The following is a 24,132-nucleotide window of genomic DNA, read 5'->3' on the forward strand; positions in this document are numbered from 1 at the left end:
AGAAGAAGTGGTAGAGAAAAACATCTGAATGACAGAAAACCAGTATGGAGCACATGTTCCTAGAGAATTAAAGAAGCCAGAGCTGTTTAACTAAAACTCCCCAGATCCTGAGTCAGAACCAGTTTGACAGGTGTGCCCAAGTTTGATGTGATTCAGTGTCATCTTTTTCCTTACCCAATATCTTCTGCTCCTACTGTGCAGCTTCCCTGCCAGCCTGTTCCCGTTCCCTGTTTTCCATGCAGGCTCCCCTAGCATTTCCCAGTGCTTGAGCTTTGTTCTCATTGCCATTTCTGCAGCCTTCACCTCCCTCTCCGTCCCCGTGTCCCCTCAGCCGTGTCCCTGGGCCTCCATCCCCAGCCCAGCCCAGGGAGGCCGAGGCCTGAGGGCAGAGCTGTGGGGACCCTCCTGGAGCCCTCCCAAGGAACACAGCCCACAGAGCCCACAGGCTCTGCAAGAGGCCAGAAATGAACCCGGATGCTCTGTTCCAGCAAATACAGTTCATGGAGAAGCAGGCGAGGGAGAAGAGGAGCTTCATCCAACAAGGTCGGCCCCGTGGGCACCGTCCTGAGGGCCCTCCATCCCCATTCCCCATTCCCTGAGGACAAGGCCCGCGGGGCTGTCCTGAGGGGACTGATGCTGGGGAAAGCAGAGCCAGCAGGGCTGAGTCTTGCCACCAGCACCTTTCTATAAGGACGTGATGTCCACAACCTGAGAGCCTGCTCTTACAGGTTTTTGTTGTCTTGCAGCTAAATGCGACATAAATAGAGGTTACGAGAAAATTATCCAAATGAAAGAAGAGCTGAGCGCTGCAAAAATTAACTTAGAAACCAAGGTGAGCGGGCATATTTATAGTGTACATAATAATAAAATACATTATGTTTACAAATATATGGCCTATTCTTTCAGGAATAGATCCATAAGCACTTTCAAGAAGTGTTCTTCACCTGCTGAGTAGCACAGCATGGAGGAAACCTGCACTGTGCCTTTTTTTAGTAAAAAAGTGTCCATGAACATCCTTCCTCCCACAGATCTCACCCTTGGGGCTGGCCTCTGGCTGTGTTCAGAGCAAGCTGACTTTTGGGGCTATGTATTTCACACTATGGTGTGAAATACTCTGTTTCAACAGTCCTGCAGCTTGTTACAGCCCTTTCCTCCAGTGTACAGAAGCCATCCCTTGGTCACCCAATGCCATTTATTAATATTATCAATACTATAATTAATAAATAGTATATACTGTTAACATTAATAACAATAAAATTATTAAAATTCTATATTAATATATTCAGACTTTTCACATAACATATATGGAAATATCCCCTGTGTTTATTTCATAGAATTTGGAGTCATATACTGGAAATCTTTCTGTGAGCTTACAGTTAAGGCTTACAAGCCCTAAGTGTATTTCTAGGGAGGCCAAAGACAGAGGAAAGTTTCTGAATCTATTTTGTGATTTTATTACTCTTTCCATTTAATCAAACTGCAGATGTATTTTCAGATTAAGCAACCAGTTTTGTAGTTTTTTGCCAATAACACCTGTGGTTGCAAATTATTTAAAAATCCATTTGCTTGTGTCTGAAAATTAAGTCTAAATGCCCTCCCCTGTGCTCTTAAGTATCTGTGCTGACAGAATGTGTGTTCACAACAGGAATGCATGTGGAGCCTTCTTTGAAGTCAGAGCTGTTGGATCCTATCATTTAAATAAACAACTTCAAGAACCTTTGGGAGATTTCCTCATCTAGTTGAGAAAACAAATGTTTGGGGGATGACTTTCATCCTTCCTGAAACAGTCATTTCTGTCTTTTGTAAAAGAACTATTTTATATATATATATAAAATAATAATAATTAATTATATCTAATTATATAATATATTACCTACATTATATCTATATATAAAATAAATAACATTACAGAGAAGGGATCAGAATAGATCTCATTTACAAATATTTACTTGTTGCAAATTGAGACTATAATCATGCAGGCAGTTATTCACACGCTCACATTTATGTATGCCACAATCTCAGAGCCCAAAGATGCTTTAAAATAGTAGCTTATTTATCCAACACAGATTATATCTGGATGTTGCTTGTTAGGTGAAGTCCTCAGTAGTCTTACTCATAAGTTTATTTACAAACATCTCAATTTTATGTTTATACTACTAATTTGTTATTGATGCTAGGTGATTTATAATCAAGGTTTATGTGGTAGGCACAGAAAGTCCCGAGAGTAGAGCCATTATTGTAAATGACTAATGGGAAGAGCTGAGGAACTATTCCTAATTAAATTTTATGTGCTTTACTGACCAGTATTAATAATATTCTCACTGATGTCCACAAAAATACATTTTTCTTGCTTGCCTAGTCTGCCATTGATTCATTTGTAGATAGGAAATGATATAGAAAAGTAGTGGAATAGAAAAATGCATTTCAATCAAACTGTATTTAGGTTTAAAAATTATACAGTTATTGACATTATTTAAAGTAATTTATTTTTCACTACAGGAATTAGGTTTACATATGTCTGCAATAGTTCATGTAATTCAAATAATATTAAATAAGCTGTTCAGCTAATGCTGTTCAATTTATCCCACACCAAATAACTGCAGTTCTTTCTAAGCAACATATCCAACCACGTGCACACGCAGCAGCTGATTCCTGACCAAGATGATGAGACTGAGTTCAGAAATTTTTTGACATTTATTTCACAGACACTGCCTCTGGTCAATCAAAGAGTCCTAGGAAATGCAATTTTTCCCTCTCTTCTGTAAAACCAGGTAGCATGTAATTAGAACCCAAATTACAGCATTTTGCTGTTTGTAGCTCAATGACTTCTTTAGAAAAAATTGGTTGCAAATGCACAGATGAATTTGGCATCTTTCAGATGGAGAAACTTCACTGAAGCTAGTTATGTGCAGTATTACAAGTACAGTGGTGCAAAACCACCCACTCTCTTTGAATTAACATGTAAAATAAATTCTGAGCCAAGCATGACCTGCACACTTAGCATGCTGGATATATCAGGGATGAGGAAAAAGTTTAGAAAAAAATCCTTTCCAACTCTCACATTCTAATCTTTGGGCAGCTCATTCCACTGTCCTCCTATTTTGATCAGATGAACTTCATCTCTGATCAGATTCTGATCAGATGACCTCCCTCTCCACAATCATGTGTATTATTTAACTTTAAAGCATTTTCATTGTTACTACTGTAACACCATTCTTATTTGGTCTTTTCTGCTTCTACACACACAAACACTCATGTTTTATTCTGACTATTCAATTTAATTCCTGATACTTACCCTGTGCCTTTCCTCTCTGTGGGCAAATATAACCTTTCTTTCCCTATTCATTGCTCTGAGTCAAGAGAACTTGACACTCCATCAAATAAATTATTCTCCTCCTTTAATACTCTACAGCACGTAGCTGTTTCATATTTGTTACTGTTATAGTTTATTCCCACCATATATCTGCACTTAGGTTAGACAATGATACAGTAGATGTGCTAGAAAAAAGAAGTCTTCAGCAAATTTTGGAAATGCAGTGTATAGCATTAACAGGGTAACAGCACGCCCTCCTATCAGATAAACTAATATTTATAATAATAACTGTACAAAATCAAGGTTCAGGGCTTGGGGGGTTTATGATCAAACTGTCAATACCCAGTAAGCTAACTCCCATTGGCCTTCCTCAGCTAAAAATTCCAGAAACTGTGCTCAGAAAAATGTCCTGCTCTCCTTTGCATATTCCATAGTAGCACTGCAGAGTGTATGACGTGTACAGCCACTCAGCCAAAACCAGGATGCTTGGACCCCTGTCCTCCTGATATTATTCTGATATTACTGTCTCATTTGGTTTGTGATGAGCTTTACACAATGAGGTGGAAGATGGTGGATTATGTTGGCTAAAGAATCCCGTATATTCACCATTTTCCTGGAAAAAAAAATTCTCCTAAACCTAGCAGATTTTAAACTGCCATTTTAGATAGACAGAGCACCACTAAATGAGTCTTTCAAAGAAAGGAGACTTTTCAAAATCTTAGCAGTACACTGAAATGTTATTGAGGGAACAAAAGAGCTGTTATGCTTTTCATAGTCCAGCAGCTTTGCCAGCTCTTTCTAAACTGGACCAAGATCCTTGTGTACAGAGGATATGAAACAATAAAACAATAACCTTACTTTATAATTTTATTTTTTTTTCCTTTTGGAAGGTTCACCATCTTTCTGTAAAGCAGTTCAATGCAGAAACTCTGAAGAAACATGAAGACAGCTTAGAAAAACAAAAAGCTGAACTTATGAATCAAAGAGCCAGTCTTCTTAAAATCATGGTATGTTTCCAGCTGTGATATTCACACAGCTCTTTCCTATTGGACAAGAGAAATCAGCTTTGAAAATTGAAAATCTGGGAAAACTAATGTTTTAAATCAGGAATTTATTTTTTTTTTACTTTTAGTATAAGTAACAATATAAATGTTGATAAATTCTCACATTTAATTTAAACCATGATCTAAGGTAGTGTATGCTGCATTTTATCTCCAAAGCTGATTTGATATTCTTGACTTAATTTTCTAATACTTGCTGTTGTATGACTGAACTCCAATTCTGACAGATTATTTCCTTTGTAAAAGTAAGCTAGGGAAGCATTGCCTTAAATTGGATTGCCTCATCCACAGTAAAAAATATTGAAAAGGATCAAAAGAAAACCCCAGGGAGGCCCACACCACATTTTAGCAAATGTGGACAGTTTATCAATCCTGACATAGCACACAATTTCTTTGATGTCAGACACACCTCAAAAGGCAGGTACTTATAATAAGTTTTCCAGTTTTCTCAGATGGTAACCTGAATATTGCCTTCCTCTTACTTTGTTGAGGCTTCTTGGATCTGTAAATATGAAGAAATGCCACAGACAAGCAGTCTTTTCTGCATATGTATTTGCCCTTTAAATTAACAGAGCTAAATTTTAAATATTCAGTTCAAATTACCAGTATTAAACCCAAATTTTTAGGTAGATATCTTTTTAACTAAATCATATTTCTGCATCACCCAAAGTATTCCCAGTACTTGTGTGAAGTTTGATATATAAGTTATCTTTTCTTTTTTCCTGCATATAGGGTCATTTCATTTTATTCAATTTAGCAATCAATTCAGATTTCTTAGAAGGAATTTAATATAACCTTACTATTTTGAATACTTTTTTTCCCAGAAAATGAAACTGTGATTTTCTATCAACAAGAGAATTCTTGGTAGTTATATGGCAGTTAAAGTATCTCTGCATTCTGCAGAGGGTTAAATAACACTTTTATTTAGTGTAATAACAAGCTAAAAAAATCTGCCACACTATGTTATTAGAAAATTGAAAAGAATTTTCTAGTTTCTATACGAGAGTTAAACTGAAAATCTACTGGTTCAAGTCTGTAATGTAGTGATTTTTTAAATGCTCTGTTATCAAGAATAAACCCTTCATATTTACATGAAAAATAGTTCAAAACAACAGGCATAATGATAGAGCTGTAGACTATTTTCATGTTCTAGTAAGAAACATTAAATATTTTCTTTACTTTTACATTTATTTTTTTGTTTACCTATTGACTTTCCTACTATGAGTTTAAAGATAAAAAGCAACAGTGTGTCTCAGTCTGTTTAGCTTAACAAAGACTTTCATTTATTTTACCTGAATATTTAGTCTTCTCTTTCTTTTTTTTTCAGGCAGATGCAAAGAAAAAAATTACTGAAGAAGAAGATAATTTTACCAGAGAAGTAACAGAGTTTAACAATGAATATGGACTAACAAGTAATAGAGATCTTCTTATTAAAAAGAAAGTCAGGACTGAAATAAATGATTTAGAGAATGAGGCATCTCTGTTGAAAAATGGTAAGTCTTATATTAAACCAGTTTATCTTGGATTAGCACAAATCAATAAAATAAAGCTGTGCAAACCAGTAATTCTAATTTCATTCCCCCACTGTCTGGAGCTGCCTTTTAGCACTGAGCTGAAAGAGTGTGGTCTGACATACCAGAATAATTAAAGACTCTTCTGTTCCCTATCCTCTTCAAGTTTCTGATGTGAGCACTGTGAGGAGAAGAAGCCAACCTGAAGAGGCAGCTCCCAATTCAGCCAGCACAGAGCTGACAGTCATACACACAGAGACTGAATTAGGTTTAGGATCACCTGTGGCTGAGCTCTGTACAGTTCCTTAGCTTTAAAAGAATTATATACAGATGTCCTGTAGGATTGGTCCTTTACTGCCACAGTGTAGCTTGAATGTCAGTTGAGATGCAGAGTAGGAGATGTCTCAGGGTCACACTGCAGGGCAGTCCCTCTGCAAGGAAATCATGGGGTCGTCATGGATCACAGGCTGAACGTGAGTCAACGGCATCAGAATGCCAGCACCACACTGAGACACAAACAGAATTCTGACCTCTAACACATGAAAATAATTCCTCACTATTTGGGGCAGTTAAGCTCTGAGCTGGAGTGCTGTGCAGCTCATTTTGATCTTGAACTTAAAAAAAAAAAGTGTGGACCAGCTGGAGAGAATCTACATATGACCAGTGAGAGTGATCACAGTTCTGGAGCAGATGAGAAGGAAGAAAATGAAAGAATTGTGACTATTTAAGCTATTAAGGAAAAGACTAATGAAAGATGGCTATGAGTCTTCAAACCGTTTACGTATCCTGTAAAAAGGAAATAAATACATTCTCTATACCTATAATGAACTGAATAAAAAGTAACCAGTGTTAAGCACAGTAAGGGTGAGTCTGTCTGACAGCTTGGGAATCTTTCTAATAACAGTGGAAAACTGAAGCTCTCTGCCTTTGGAGGTTCCACTACCAAAGGAGTTAGGAGTGTCCATTACCAAAGTTTTTTGAAAAAAGGTGAAACCAGCATTTTTCAGAAATGAAAGGTACAGCTGATCCTGCCTTCAGGAGAAGAATGCAGTAGATGACCCCTCAAAGTCCATTCCAGCCTCATGATCTGTCAAGCAACAGCTCTTTCAATTCCCCATAGCTGCTGTAAGGTTTCTAAAAAAGGACTGTCCACTGGAGTTTGCACTAGGTAACACCACCTTTCTTATTTCCTGTGGCTATGATACAACTCTAATCTACAAATGAAAAGTCTGTATTTGGTGTCAAGTGCTACTTTTAGCATTTAATTTTTACATATTCAGGCAGAGCTGGGCAGTTAAATGATCAGTAGTACCTGAAGGGTGACAAAAAATCTTCTCTAAGTACAGTTGCCATCTCAGTTCCATCCTTTAATTGCACCTTTCTTGAGGTACAACTTGTCTTTTGTTTGCTGCACTCCTGACCACACTGAAAACTCTGAAGTGAAAAGTTTAAGCAACTCATAACAAGGAAATTATGCGAGGACCTCCAGTTGGTAGAAAAACAATCAAAATTAATTCCAGATGCTGTCTAATAGTAAAGGTCAAATATATATATAACACCAAAAATACTAAGAAGGGTTTTTTTCAGTCCTGCTGAGAGGTGTCTGTTCTCCACCTATTTAATCAGCCATCTTCCTTTCTTTATAGCTGAATTAACTCTAAAGCAAACCATTCTTTTTATGCCCTGACAACAAAATATGTTGAACAGCTAATAACATTAAAAACATAATTTTCTTTCATAGCTATGAATTCATTATACAACATATAATTTCCTGTGAGCTGTGTTAAATATGAATTATTTTAGTTTATTTTGGTTTTATATTTAAGGTTCTTTTGACTAGCTGAAGATTGGTAGAAGTAGTTAAGAATATTTAAGATTGTATCATGAATGCTAAAACTGCAATGCATTTTAATTTAAAATGTATTTTTTCTTAGAAATGGAGTCAATGGAACATAAAAATGTTCAGTTAAATGAACTCCAGCTGCAGAAGGATGAATTAAAGCAGGATTTATTTGCTCTCCAAAGTGAGCTCAAAGGTGTGCCTGATAACTATTTCTTTTGATAATTATTTGTGGCTTGACAAATGCTTTTGAAAAATGTTTTCCATCAATTTTCTTTTCTCAAGTGAAAGAAGTCAGAGTAACAATATTTTAATTTATTTTTACAATATGTAATACATAATTTTTAAACATGATTATTAAAAATATTATGGATTTCAAAGGGCTTTAATTGAAATGCCATTGTTATTGAGGTCCAGAGATCTGCTGAATCATGAGCTGTGAATATGAAAGTAAGTTTTGCTTTTGCTGGTAATTCACATACTTAAATGTAGAATTTAATATTTCAGAGAACTTAAAATCAACATAAATATGGTTTAAAATCTTTCATGTCAAAGGTGATCATGGCAATAGGGAATATTTTGAAATTTGAATTAAAAGAATGTAAATGAGTGCTTTAGTATCTTTTTTTACTGATATCAAAGTAATGTGTCACAGTAAGAGCTAAGAAAAGCAGTAAGTGTGGTCCTAAATTGTTTGTGAAAGGAGCGAAATTTTCTAGATTGCAATGTGTGATTGCAATAATAATAAAATAATTCATTTTCTTTATTTAGATGCCTTTACCCTTCAAAGAGTTTCATGAAGAAATATTGGAAAATATAAATTTAGAATATGTAGAAGGTCTTTGAATATGAATGATTAATATATGTATTTATAGGGTAATCCTGATTTCATGTTTAGACCTTGAGAAAGCAATCAGGGAAGCTGAAAGAATGACAAAACATTTAGAAGCAGAAAAAGTTCAAGTCACTGAAAAACCTCAGACTGATCCTGAATGTTTAAGGTAAAAGCCTCATGTTAATTAGTTCTTAATTTAATTTTAGGACTGTCACAGCAGTCTAGTCCTGGTAACAATGACTATTTTACTTTTCATGTACAATATCCCTCTGAAATCAGAAAAACCATTCATTTTTTATTAGACAATATCAGGTGCTGTTGATGACAGCATTTCACCCTCACATACATAATCCAGTGAACCCAAAATTGCAGATGTTTGCAGGGATGTCAGTCAAACCCAGAGGAAGAACAAACTGCTGCTTGGATGGAAGATCACTTCCTGAGGTCTTGTGAAAATGGTTGTGGTTCACAAAATACTGATGAGCTGCCCAGTGCTAAACTTAAATCTGCTGCCTGGCTGTGTAGAGTCCATTGCAATGGCCTGGGCTGGCCACAGTAACCTCCTTGGGCTTCTATTGGAGCAACTACATGCAACTAAAACTAAAACTTTATTTTCTCTATAATCTCTGCCATGACTTCTAGTTTGCCTTATAATTAATCTGGTTTAAAAAAAAAATATTGAAGAATTCAACAAGACAGAAGAGAAGACCTTGCACAGTCTTCCTTAACAGTGAAGTTTTCTTCTCAGGATCTAAGTGGTAACATTTTATTTCTTGTCAGTTTGCTTAAGTGAAACATAAGGATTTTGCTTCACAGAAAATAATATGATGTTTTCTTCTAAAAAAACAAAAAAATCTCTGAATGCAGGAAGCCAAATATCACAGAATTGACCATTTTTTTCCTATTTTGTTATGGCCCAGATGAAAGTGCCTGGGATTATTTTAAAAAATTTAATAGACAATGCAAAGGAACTCCTCTTTATAAAGCTAGTCCAAAAGATTTTCTAACAGCAATTAAGAAAAACACAACCTGTGTTGTGTAGGTTTTCCTATATACCCCTAAGCTTTTGATAAAAAATAAATAAATGAAGTGGGGATTTTTTTAATCTGAAACTTCCAATGCAAAGTTATAGCTTTGCAGAGAACCCTGAGCAATTTTCTGAAAGACGATTTGGTAATGACCCATTTTTTGCTGAATATCGGTTTTTGAAAGAAAATGATATATCAGCCCTATTACTAACTCTCTTCAACCTCTTACATGGTGTTGAGACATGGCCAAAATCCCCTCAGCATAAAAATTAATTAGCTCACAATCCTGCATACAGTAGCAAAAAATTTGCATTCAACATATACATAGAAGACACAGTGTAAATAATAATAACAGTAACGATTCTCCAGGACAGTGTTATAATTCACTCCTTTACATTATTCATTCAATCATGATATATTGGGGTTGGTGATACATGGGGCTGTCAGCTTCCTTCCAACTAACATAGTTCCCTTGCAGTAGTTTACTGCCATGATGCCACTGAATATCCAAATTTGTAAATTAGTTTTCTATAATAGGTTTCCAGTGTGGAAGGTATAGAAGTAGTCAATGTTATCATACTTGTAATCCTCAATTCTGCCCCTGAGATCCTAGGGATCAATGAAATCTGTGTGTGTCTGTCTTTCTCTGCAGTGAAATTAACTCACAGCTCTATAGAATGACACTTTGGTTTTCTCTGGGTGGAAAACTGAATAAAAGATATTAAATTCTATTAACTGCAAAATCAGCAAATGTCATTTACAACCAAAGCAAGAAGGATGATGAGATTTTCTCATTTCATGAAATGCCTCCTTTTATGGTCAAGATAAGCTAACATTATTTGATAATTGCATGTAGCTCAAAATATAAAGTGCTCCTATGCTATTACCACTATCACAAAATACAAGCCTTTCTTGAAGTCTAGTAATATACTGAACACATTTTCTTAAAATTGAAACATTTTTTTCATTTCAGATACTGGGAAAAATTTAGAACAGATTTCCCTAAATCATATTTTTATCTTGCATTTGCTTTTGATCAGAAAAGCTCAATGCTTCATGGAGAGAGATAGCCCTGAAAAAGTTAACTCAGATGCCAGAAGCAATAGAGATGTGCTACTGTCTTTCCATGTCAGCACTAATAGATTCTGCTTTTCAGTGGAGCCAAGCAGGCAATCCTCATTTGTCTACCTCTCTATGTCACTGCTGGGCTCTTTAGAACCATCCCAAACTTTGTCAGATTCATACAACTCTAGCAGTTCAAGATTTTTTTTAAATTTAACAAATCCTACTCATCACTTCTTGGTTTGGACTAGTGAATTAAGAGAATGAAAGGGGATTTAAAGCATTACACACTGCAAATAATGCAGCATATAAAAAGTCCCCTGGAAGGTATCTGATCACTCTCTGGTACCTCTGGATCACCAAGAGGATGGAGTCAGGATCTGCATAGTGCTGCACAGTAAGAGAACAAAAGGCAAAAAGCAGAGGATTTAGAGTGAATTTAAGGAAAAATCATTTTTATCATGAGGAGGCACAGCTTGCTCAGAGAGATTGCATAGTTTTGATCCCTGAAGGTTCTCCTTCTTGAGATACACTGATATACTCGTGTACATCTTAACAGGAGTCAATTTTGGTCATGTTAAAATCAATATGATTGAATCTTCTGTGTCTGAGAAACAACCTATTTTAGCCTAACAAGATCAGTTTCTTTATCCCCATACAGAGTTTATTGCAAGAATAGAATTCTAGTTTTCACTGAAAATCATTTTTATTACACATAAAGATGATAATATTTTGACACACATAATGTGGGTCAGAAAACTGTTGTTTTTTTTTCCCTATGTAATAAGCACAGAATATGATTTTATTTTTTACAGAGCTGGAAACCACACCACTCTTTAAGTGGTAAAAATACCTTTTTTTCTTGATGCTTCCTTAGAACAAACATGAGACAGTCAGCATCAATAACCTGATATATGTAGCTCCCAGATCACCCTGCAAGTCTGTTACTGTATCACATCCCTAGTCCTAGCTTAAAAATCAATATCAAAAGTAGCTGGCAAGGCAAGAATCTTCATTGCAATTAAGTATATATCTAAAAGTAAATTGCGTTTCAGCTGAAGAGCGCAGCCAGCTAATTCAAATTACAGCAATTCATCTTTGATCTGAGAAAAATGCCCCATACCACGTCTGCAGTTTCATAAAATTTCTCTCAAATCCATCAAAGAATTGCAAAGGGTCATGAGAAGCACGCACTGCTAATTCCAGCAGCTGTTGGGGCTGCTGGAGAGGCTTGTCCTGATACTCACTGGATGCAGAAAAAAGCCAACCAGGTTTGGAATGTTAAGCACAGATATAGTTAGCAGGCACCTTGGAAAATGCTAAAGTCTCACGATACAGGCACATAATACAGAGAAATTTTAAGAAATGTGGGGTTTATGGTTTTTTGTTTGGTGTTTTCTTTTTCTTTTCTTTTTTCCACCCCCAAAGAGAGCTGCAATTAAAATCAAAAGCCTTGTTTTAATTATCTGTTCTGCCAATGCCATCCTCACACACAAAACAGCAGGAAAAAACTTTGGCATCAGCTCTCTGGAGTCCCATTTCCCTGGCAGGTAGCGAGTAACATCACTTAAGTGGAACAATACAGGAGTCAAACAGAGATTAACTGATACCAGTGAATTCCTAACCATGGCATTTCACTGTTATATTTGTTGTAATTACTCTATTAATTATTTATCCTCTTTCAATATAATTTTACATTTTTGTCGTGCCTTAAGTAAAACAGCCTAGAAATAATTTTAGTTGAAGTTTATTTAGACTAAACCAGAGAATTTCTACCTGAAATAGGTAGCTTTCAACCTATTTAAAAGGTAAAATAAGGATACAATGCTTCTTTGAAACCTGAATTTCTTTTCTATTTATAAAAGAACTAGCAGAAAGGAAATGCATGAAATCTGCTTACTTTGTAAATAGTTCACATCTTTGTATATGTGTCTAAATCCTAAAAATATAGTACTCCTTCTTATTCTTCATAATCCAGAAAAAGAAACTCCATTAGCAAAATTAGGAAGGAAAAAGTTATTTTTTTTTCATACAAATCATACAGGAAATAAATTCCTTAAAGCTCAACAAATTGTTCATGCAAACAACAGACTGCCTAAACCCCATGCATGCTTCTGGTGGATTAATTTTTTTTTTTTGCAATTTAATTTGATGTTAAATTTTATAATCAGAAAATATCAGTCTCTGGAGTAATATATGTGGTTCAAAATGAGTTTTTCAATGGCAATCTCCTCATTGATTTTTTTGAGCTTTTCTTTTTAATAGCAGTGCCTAGTGGAACTATTATAGCTTGAATTATGTTAAAATAGCTTTCCATTATGAATTGCAGTATGGATTTACAAAAAGTAGATCAAATCTGACTAATGATGCCATTCTTTGATAAGACAACAGATAGGTTAGACAAAGAAAATTCCAATGCCATCCATCTAGACATAAAATATTTGATGTTATCCCGCATGGAAAAATACTAGTTAACCTAGGGAAGACATATTAAAAAAAATTAAATAAAGAAATGAGTAATAGTAATAACAGTCATAGACCTGCAATTCAAAATTCTGGGATTCAAAGTAACAGTCACAGCTGGTCTTGCTTAATGTTTTAATTAATGATATTAGAATAGAAAGTGTTTTAAGACAACATTATCTTAAGCAGTTAAACTCTACACCTTGCAGAAAATTCACTAAAAAGAGGAGGAATATAATTATGTACAGTTAAGTTTACCTACTTGTACACAATTAGGGACTTCAATAACAGGTACCTGGAAGCAGAGAGGTCTGAGCATACTATGTGCACAAAATACAGCTATAAACATAAAAAGAAATATAGCTGTGGATAAGATAGAAAAAAAAGAAGAAAGAATTATTTCCAAAAAAAAATACCAGGAGGGTGTAGGAATACTTTTTACAAATCTCTCACCTACTTGTCAAAAAAGATTAATTCAACCTGGAAGATGAGCAGAGCATGGAGAGCCCATAAAGCAGAATGAAACAAGGACAATTCTAAATCCTTTCTAGCTCTTGAGTGTATTATGCACATGAAGAAAGCAGTACATAATGGAGATATTAATTTCAGCAATACAGTAGCCATATTAATATACCTAGATTAAGATCTAATTTTCTCTGTCCAATAGAGAAATCAAGAGAATTGAACTAGAAGAACCATTGACCCCTATTTACTTTCCTTGCCATTCAATGGGAATCTTATTGACCCCTAGAAACACATTTCATTTCACATCTCACATACATGCTTGAATTTTTCTTTGCTATGTAGCTCATTTTTATAGTTCCAATGAAAAATAGTCCACACAACTTTGGTTTGCTCTCTGCACAAAAGCAAATCTCATCCTAGATGTACAATTTTAGTGTGCCTTAACCTTTCCATGTTTATTCACCTATTATTATATATCCCTTAAATATGTCTTGTGATGTTTTATGTGTTTGGAAAATATCACCACAGTTTCAAAGACTTCTAACTACTCTTATCTATCTCTGCTGGACAGCATTTACAAAAAGCAAGCTTTAATCAATGGTAGCTATGTATTTTCTATTTAACATTTTATCCAGGACAGCAAAAGCAGAAAATTTCTTATTTTACTTAAGGTAGATCAACTTCTTTTAATATAGATTTAATTTCCATTGTTATGTTGTCTAATACCTTGTGTTCATGTTTCATCTTCTTGCTAGACTTTATTATTACTATTAGATCACTTGCCTAATTTTATTATCCTTCTGCTCCATCAAACACAGACTTTTATATTTAATTGTGTAACTCAAGTACTTGACTATATTTTGGGATACTGAATCCATTTAAGACTTGTTTTCCCTCTTCCTCAATCAATTGATAATAGTTAAAATTTATTGACTTCTTCAACTGTATCAATAGCATATTCTCTTTTAGTAGTGTCAGCAAATTGTAAATACCAGCAAAATCTTGCTCTCACTGTAAAAACATATGCGTTAATTTAATCCCAGTGTTGAACTGACAGAAAACTACCTCTGTCTTACCTCTACTTGAGCCTGAGACAATAAAGTCTTCAATACTTTTCTTCAGTCCCAATAAAGTCTTACAACATTGGTAAATGTATGTCCTTATGTTCATGATGAAATTCCACAAAATCAAGACATGTACTCTCTAGTTATATATAACTTCTTAAGGAATTTCATTTTGTACCATGAATTCTATGCCCTGTATATCAGTGTCAAGCAATTCTGTTTTATAACACACCACAATGTTTTCCCTCAAATTTATGATTAAAATATAAAATGGTGGTTGTAAACAAGGCAAAGACAAAAAAGAGAATACAGAAAAAAGATTGTACTTGTGTCAGCAAAACATAACTAATAGATAGTCTGCGACTCCAACAACAATTAGGTATGGTCTTTCAGTCCCACTAGAAAAAAAAAATAGATTCTAAAATCCCATATTAACCCTACCTTCTACAGAAATTACTTCTCCTTTAAGACCTCTTCACATAAAATTAATCTTGGAATGCAAGTTTAGGATACTAAAGTCTTGATCCAGTAATTTGAATCTATGGATGATTTGCAGAGAGACCTGTTTGACAATAACATTATTTTCTTCATAGTTCAATTTATAATACCAGCATGTATTGATTTCAAATTATTTTTCCTCTTTGCCATGTGCATAGAGAGCTGAAATTCAAGAAGAATGTGTATCAGCCACAAATGCCAATGACATTTAATAGCTGGGCTCATTTCAGAGCTGCAAAATCGATCATCTTCAGTGATCTCCTCCTTCTTCATCTCTGTCACTTCTAGCATTCAAGACTAATGGAAAATTGGCCATTGATAGCAGAGCTAGGTCTAGGACAAGATAGCATCCAAAAAATGCTGATGTTGTTGTCCCACCCACTTGATTTAAGCCTAGGTTTAACTATTGCAAATGTGGCATTTCGGCTCCAGCTGTTCATTAGAGCCTGTGATACTGTAACTTGCCAAGACACCGTTAGTCCAGTGCAATGACTTATTTTAAAACTATATTTTATTGTCAGCAATGAGAACAAAATACTAAAAATAAAACCAATGGACAGGGGGAGCCAAATGCTAATGTGATTTTTCAGATTATTTTTCCTAAGAGATCTGCCTTTTTTCATAGCCATATAAAGGGTATCATTGTCAAATTAATCCTTGTTTTAGCAAAAATTACATCTTTTTCCATTTTCAAAGGTGACAGAAAACCTACCTTCCATCTAGACTGTATAGTTTCATGAATAATTGGTTTGCACATTCAATCTGATAGTGGAAAGATGAATATGAATATCCTGCTTATCTTAAATGTAAAATGAAAAAACAAAACCTACTTTCAGGTTAAACATTTTTTTTTTTAATAGTTCCATTGTCTCACATTCCTTCTGGTAAAACTTCATCATTTATTCAGTAACTCAGGCGTCTCCAATGCATTAATTTTGTAGACTGTAACCTAACAGACAGCTCTTATTTTGTGAGTATAATATTCCTGGCACATACTGTAATTATCTAGCTTCTAAATAAGAAAGAAGGAAGACCTGAAAGCAGATCAATTGATTAATGTAAGAATTAAACACCACATTTGAATCTCTTGTATCACCACTACCTGATGCTATGTAAGGAATTGTACTCTCACTACTTTTAAAAGTTTTATAAAATATTCAAAATAAAATTTTAAAGTCCATACACGAAATGTTAAGTTTCAAAAAACATCAAGAACAAAATTTAATTCACAATCCCAAGACACAGATAAGCAACTCCTACTGCTTATCTTCTGCTTGTTCTATCCCTAATGTGGACCTAGCATGGACTGGCATCATTCTTAGCTAACAAGTAGCAAACCGGCTGTGAATCAGTTTTGCAGCGTGGAAGACAATGGGAGAGCATTTTCTCTAAGACCCTGTCTTTTCCTAAAGTAAATTAAACAAAGTAGGGCTTCTGTTTGTCTCAGCAAATTAGGGTTCTAATATCACACTAGCAGAGAACACAGAGAGAAAAATGCAGACAAGGCAATGAAGTTAAGCAGATTGGGTCGAGGTCACAAGCTGATCTTAGACCTTGAAGTGAACTTCTCTCAATGAAATGGACTGAAAGCTAACAATGTACTAGAGCGCAGTGAAAATTTCACTTCTTAAAGTGTTGTTCCAAATTCCCTTTTCAATTCTTGTAAGCATTATGAGAAATATTTCTGTAAGAAGGGACATTTACTCCTTCATAATGCAAGCACATAGAGCTCATGCTTTTTCCATATTGATGGTAAGATATTTGTGTTTTCCACAGGAACAGCAAAATTAACTTCCAGTCCAGTCTTAGTCTTATTCTAGAGCTGCACAGTGACTAAGCTATTCCTCTGTTTAAAGATATACCTCTCAATGAAGCCATTTTCTGTGCAGGAAACCCACCCTCTTTGCACTATGGCAGCTAAAGAGGTATATCATCTCTATAAGGTCAAATAATTTATTGTCTATTATAGTATATAAAAGCAAAAATAGTTGCTACCTTCTGTTTCAACTTCAGAAGAACCAAGCTTTAATGCATTGGTTTAGATATTTAATGGCAAGAATAATATTTTCAGTCTGTTTGTATGTTCCAGAATATTCAGATTGCTGCCTGAAACTGTATTAAGGGTAAACAACTTTATCTTTGTCATTATACTTTTCTTCTGACAGCCATGAAAAGACCCAGTATAATCCCATCACCTTGTATTTATCAGACTACTGAAAGCTCTGCCATAGATTTCTCTGGGCCTACCAAGTATTAATTTAAACCACTACAGTCACTGATGTGCAGAGTTGAGGTATCTCCTTTTAGCAGGACTAAGCAGTCTTTTGAATGAAGAAATATATAAAAATATCATTTATATAAATATCTATATTATAAGTAATCCTTATTGTAGAAAAGCTGGAGAACTCCTGGCTGAGAGTATTGGGAAACAGTAAGTGCTGAGGAATAGTGGGAACAGTGGGGAGAGAAGAAGAAGAAAAGCTGGGGAGTCTGTGGAGGGGTGTGGAGCAATGCTGGCACAAGGGCAGGCAGAGCACCCATCTAAACAACATTCTGTCTGCAGCAGAGGCTACAAGAAGACACCCAGGGAAGGAAGATAAGAATGATAACATATGGTGCTTTCTAAGTACCACCATTCCAATTCACATGTTTAAATAAGGAAAATGATGACTAATGAGGCCATATATCTTTCACAGTTTATGGAAAGAACACAGTCCAGAAATTTGTCTAACTAGCAAACTTAAATCCTGACCAGGAAAATAGATCAATGAGGCTTTTCTCAGGCAAGTCGAATTGAGAATTGGGACCAAAGCTGAAAAATAGTTACCCAGCAACAGTTCTCTGACCTGAAAATTTATTTGCTTTTGGACACAGACTTAAGAAAGAATTGGAAAAATGCAAAGATGATAGCTGGGAAAGTGTCTGTGAGACTCTTCAAACAGAAATTGAAATTCTGCAAATGGTATGCCATTTTCATTATATATTTTAAGTGTTTGATAGTTTTAGTTTTTAAGGTGTCCTTTAGGATGATTAGCAGTGGTTTTAGATAAGCAGATTTTTATACTGTGCACATGCCTAAACAACCTCTTGTTGCAGACACATTCCAATATTCATTTGCAGTTTATTTCCAAATGTTCAGGAATACAATTTCTACAGAAAAGGAAGGCACAAAGAAGTATTTAAAGATATGCTTTTAGCACAAGAAAGATGTGCTGGGGGGACTTCCATAAATCTTCAGTTTATTGAAAGCTGCAAAAGATTATGCATTTAGGAGCTAAATTAACCTTTACCTCCATCTACCAGTTAAATGGAAGATGGCAGTAAGGAGAAACAAGATGATAACATCCTTTCATCTAGTATTTTATTTTGTCCACTCACAAATTCCTTACAAAAACTTACTAAAACATATTTTTCTCTAAATGTCAGTCCTAGCTTCAAATTTCTTGATCGCCAGTCTGTGTCACAATACAAAGAGAAAAAATATTTTGAAGTCCCTTTTGGGAAACAAAGAGGTTTTAAAGGTTCATTTTAGAGGCCCTAATTGAGCTGTATGAAGACACAGCTGCCACTACCATCAAGCAGAATGACAGTCCTGAGAAATTTGCATTACTCATTCTTATAATCAGTTTCAAGTTTCTGTTGAAGTAATGCGACTTGTACTTTGTTACTTTTTTCATTATTTTTTTTCAAAAACAAAAATTAAACAGCTCAATGTTTAAAAATGTTTCTGTAAAAACATACTAAACTTAGAAGGTTTGCTTTTTTACAATTTCATTCCTTTTCTTTTCCAGAATTTATCACAAAAGAAGTCTTCAGGGAAATGAATAATATGTGGTATATAGTATGGAGTGTCATAGAAGCAAATCTGAGAATTTTTAAATAGTTTTATTCAGGTTCTATCAGATTTTTTTTCTTTTTTTTTGTTTGTTTGATTAATTCACAGTTTGTATTTGCCTTTACTTTTCATTAAAATAAAATTTGATTCATTTAGAAATGAGGGGAAGCCTTTGTTTTATTTTCACATTCAACAGCTGTCCCTCTATAGGTTCCTCTTTGTGGCCCAAGGACCACAGTACCTGGTAAATTATACATAAGGCCCAGTTCCTACATTTCTAGCTCTATTCTTTATGTGCTGTTTTTCTAATGAATGGTTTCCTATTTTTAAAGGTGGTGACATGGTCTTATTTGAGAGGAAGACTGCTATTATCATCAATAACTCTTAACAGGAGCTGTGACTATTTCATTTATTCCTCAACAATTCAGTTCTGTAATGAACTCCCTGAAATAGCTCAGCTCCAGCAGCACAGCTGGACAGTCCAGAAAATTTGCAAATCTACTGAGCTCTTGGTGTCTCCAGTGGTAGTAAGCCAGTCTATTACTTAGCACTTGCCTTCTGATAACACAAAAAATCCTTTCTCACTCTCCCACAACCCACAAAGTACTGGGTGCCAACTTCAGCACTTGAGAGCAAAGATAAAACCTTATGCCAAATGAAAAGTCCACATTTCTAGAGGGTTGAGTCAGAATTGCTATTCACTCCAGCACGTAGGATGTATAACTGTAACAGCAGTTCCCAACCCCACAGTGGGAGCTGACTTTATCTTTCAGGTGCTTACAGCAAAGCCATGTAAGAGCATTCACTCTGCTCAGCCTCAGTCCACTCTGTGGCCATTGTCTCATCACATCCCACTGCGTGTGCAAATATTTTCAATGCTTCCCATCTGGCGGTGGGATGGATAATTGCTCTTCACTTGTTTTTCTACACCCTGAGCCCTCCAAGCTACAGTGAGTGTCAGTCACACATAAAAGTGCAAAAGATGTTTTATTAAGAAGAGAGGAATAAATCACTTTTGGAAGCCAACCAAATTCTGCCTTAGATGGAGAAAGTTTTTCCTCTTGGAACACAGCTGCAGTTTGAAGTTTGGCAAGGTTTGATCTGCAGCACTGGTATCAAAGAGTCCTCTGATCCACTGGGTTAGCTAGTGTAATTCCAAGTGCTTGGAATTATCATTCTTAATAACCAGTGCTGTTGGAGCTGACATCCTTATAAGACTTATTTTTTTGTCTCTTCCCTAAGAGAGATCCCTCTTAGGATTGCTTGATTTTAAACAACTTAGTCTCACAGACTTCTATGGGAACATCTGACTTTTAAAGTTAGGCAACTGCTGCTTGTGGGTTTTGATCAAATCCAAAATAATACAGTTACATATCAAAACATCTACAGACAACTAAAGCAGGGATATTTCTGAGTTTAATTGATGAAACAGAAATCTGGGATTTGCTAGAATGGCTAGAGTTTATCTTGATAATTTTATTCATTTAAGAAAACTTGCTTATGTTAACCAAGTCAACCAGGAATACCTTATTTTTAAACTTTTTTTAAACTTTTTTTGTCTTATATTTGCTTTTATTTACAAGAATACTTGAATTTCTTTTGAAATGGTCTCATATTTATACAGCTCTTTGGTCCACATAGATTAAACATTCAGATAGGGCATAAACCAGAGCTCACTGGCTTACCTAAAATATATATTTGAAATTTTGGTCTAAGTGGAAAGAGAAACAGCATCCAACAACTACCAATTAATACTATAGATTAATATCCCCGTCTCACATAAAAAACCATCTGTGGAAAAAAAAAATACAGTAAGCTCATTTCAGAGACTTCAGATTTCAGCAAGCCAGTTGAAAGTTCAGTTTTGCTTGTGTGTGCATCTTTTTATGTTAGGTGTGTGTGTATGAAAGTCTGTGAAAGTCTGACTTGGTTATTGTAGTAGAATTACAGCATAAATATAGCAACATTTGTAATAACCCAAATGGCTAAAGCTTTCAGAATCAATACAAGAAAAAACCCCAAGAATAAAGATCACCAAAAAAAAAAAAAAAAAAGCAGCGAAATAGAAATCAATACAAATCCTATTGGGCTAAACAAATCCCTCAACAGCTCTGGAAAAAAGTATGCCAGACTAACCCAGTTGTTGCAGGGTGAATGTAAGACATACTAATTTTTCCAAGTATAAAAATACATTTGTCATCACTGTTTTAGGAGTAATGTCATTTTGAACAAATACTGTACTCTGTTTTTAAGATTCAGACAAAAAATTAAGCAAAAATTTGTGTTTTGTGGATTTTTTTTTAGTTCTCAAAATGAGTGTGAGTAATCTTTTAAATAATGAATGCAAAAGAACCAAATCTTTTGTTATGCTTAATAAATACAAAAAAAGTAAGAATTGCCAGGTTGCCATGAAAACACACAGACTTGTTATGAATAAATAAATTCTTTCAGAGATGACTTAAAAATATCTTTTTAAGTGCAAGTTGCATATTATATGGATGTAGTTGTCCCTTTTAATGACCAAAAAAAAAAGATTAATTGAAGAGAAGGAAATACTTAAAAAAGTTAATGAAAAAGGAAGATGGTACGAGAAAAATGTTCTTATTCTAGAGGGGAAAAAAAAGGTCTTGGGAGCAATAACTATGCTTCTATTTTGGATCTGGGAACAGTTACTTCTTAGAATCAACAGATAAAAAGTCTCTCATTTGTGAAGAGAGACAGAGAACTACTTTAGATTACTATATTTACCTGTTAAGAGTTCTGACAAGCATCAAGTCCTACCTCCTTCACAGAATTTTCACCTCAGGCTGCCCGTGCCAGCACCATGCCTCTGTTCTGTGACTCACTGGGAAGCCTGATTTTATCACCAAATCACAGCTCCCAGCCATGCTTTGTTAAAGCCCCTTCCCAGCCTAATGCAAACAGGTTAATGCAAAGGAAAATCCAAGAACCACTTGGAAAAATAGAACAGGATAACAATCAGGCCTTGGACATGAGATGGCTTGGGAAAAATCATTGGACTTTCCAAAAGAGTTTTCCAGCCACGATGAGGAAGGACCAAGTACAGGGTCCGAAGGAGGCATCTGTTGAACCCTGACTTTATCAGATCACAGCCTCAAGACTTTGGAAGCATAGCAAGGACAAGTCAGGAGCCAAAGCAACTGAGATACACAATGACAAAGTCATGGTCAGAGGCCACAGTGAGGAGCAGAAGACCCAAGAACCTGCGCTCCCAACAAGCAGGAAACAGAACACAAACCCTGTGGCTTAACTGTGTAAAAACTGCCCCCATGACCTAATGTTATTTGTCCAGAGCTGCAGCCATTCTTGATGCAAGGAACAGCTAGAATGAGGGGGGAAAAAACATGGAAATAAAAGGAATTAAAATGAAATTATTTTGTATCTTATAAGAATGATTTAAGCTACCACATTTTCATGTCACTTTATTCATTATTATGAACAGATTATTATGAACATTTCAAAGACTAACAAGAAAACCACTACAATACCTGACCACAGAATGAAATTACAGTTAGCTAATGCAGCAGTGCCAACAGTGCCCACACACATTATCTCTAATTGGTTGACATTAATATGATTGAGCTGCTGATAGTGCCAAATTAATGTCATAAAATGAAGAGCAGCAAGAAAAAACCTCATAAAAAACAGTATCCATAACTGAATGACAGAATGAGTTAATGAGAAAAATTTCCTTTGTATGACACAGGAAAAACACGTCAACTGAGGTCCCATATCTCATATCCCAGGTTCAGCTGACCCAGCTTACAGGGCCCTCAGTCACAGAGGGAACTGACAGTCTCCAGCTACAGAGCTGCTTGCTTGCTTTGAGCTTGACAGTTTGGCAGTTAACTAATCTAAAAAAATTCAACACCAAGATCTGTGTAGAACTTTTCAGGCACTTTCTGTTCTGATATCACAGCATGCAGCCTGAGTGAATTTGGATGAAACTGTGGGTATCTCTCTATATTGCCATGGTGGTCCATGTTTAACCTCATCCCCACTCAGCTCAGCTGGCTCAGCACAAGCCATCTTCAGTTTGTAACACAAGAAAGGATTTCACCACTGACTGAGCTGAAGAAAGAGATAGGGGCCTTATAAAAAACCTCCAGGTAATTTCCATGGAAAAGATAACAGGCTTAGCAGCTGTGCTACACACTCATTTTCAAGGATGACAATGCAATAAACAGATATTGGCTAAAGAGAACCAGCAAAATAGTTCCAGTTCTCTGAAGTTAAATTGGACACTATAATGTGGTAACATATCAGATTCAATATCTAATGACCTACATCTTGCTTATCAATAAAGTAAGCAAGGAGTATCTCTGCTTTTTTTGATTGCAGCTGATGTGTAGTGCTTACATATTGTAGTGGTAGCCCCACCTTCTAAACCCCCATCACTCTTATCTTTCTGCTTAGGGTTTGACAGCCCCTTATCCAAATGGCTTTTGCAATTATTTGTTTGTTCAGTTGGTGAATTTTTGGGGCTAAGTTTATCAATTTCTACATGCATTTTTTAATAGTCTACAACAGGCTGCTTTTAGTAGCCCTTTGTGCAGCAAAGCATCTGTATTCTGAGCTGAAAAACAATTATATATTTACTAATACCTTCTTCTGCAGAAGGACAGTTTTCACCTGGCTCACAAGTAAAGCTCCTAAAGCCCAAACTGTAAAAAACACTTACAGACTTTGGGTTCCAAGGAGGGGACATGCCAGCTCCCATTATCTGAAGGACCAAACTCAAGGCACATCCAGACATTTAGACACTTCAAGTCACCCTGCTGATATGTGTAGGGTTTGAATGCGTTTTCAGCATGACACTGCCATCAGCAGGTTTGTATTTCTTTTAATTTTTGACTAAAATTTCAACAGAGAGCATAATACTCTAACACTTTGAATTTTAAAACACCAGATGTGTTACACTATGCTATATAACCTCTAAATTTCTTCAACCAGACCTATACATTAATTCCCCTATTTTATTAGTTTCACCATTGCTGTGATCATTCCCACAAGCTGGTCGCACTGAATAGGCGAGGATCTTAAAAATTTCTGGGAAAATGTGAAATGGGAGGCTGATTCCTTTCTTCCCACTTAATGCCTTGAGTATTTAAAGGCAACATCTATTTGTTTCGAAGA

General features: G+C 35.5%; 1 protein-coding gene and 1 long non-coding RNA gene across 3 annotated transcripts in view; one reads left to right on the forward strand and one right to left on the reverse strand.

Annotated features, from left to right (window-relative positions):
- LOC107206532 overlaps nucleotides 1-24,132 on the reverse strand; it is a 46,387-nt gene that overhangs the window by 17,570 nt on the left and 4,685 nt on the right. The window lies entirely within an intron of this gene.
- CCDC172 (coiled-coil domain containing 172) lies at nucleotides 219-19,089 on the forward strand. Its single transcript, XM_015632423.3, has 8 exons — nucleotides 219-543; nucleotides 747-832; nucleotides 4,204-4,320; nucleotides 5,702-5,867; nucleotides 7,820-7,921; nucleotides 8,624-8,726; nucleotides 18,015-18,102; nucleotides 18,932-19,089. The coding sequence occupies exons 1-8, from the start codon at nucleotides 465-467 to the stop codon at nucleotides 18,962-18,964; spliced, it is 774 nt and encodes a 257-aa protein (XP_015487909.1). The 5' UTR covers nucleotides 219-464; the 3' UTR covers nucleotides 18,965-19,089.

The sequence above is a fragment of the Parus major genome, chromosome 6, assembly GCF_001522545.3.
Source record: "Parus major isolate Abel chromosome 6, Parus_major1.1, whole genome shotgun sequence".
NCBI classification, from domain to species: Eukaryota; Metazoa; Chordata; class Aves; order Passeriformes; family Paridae; genus Parus; species Parus major.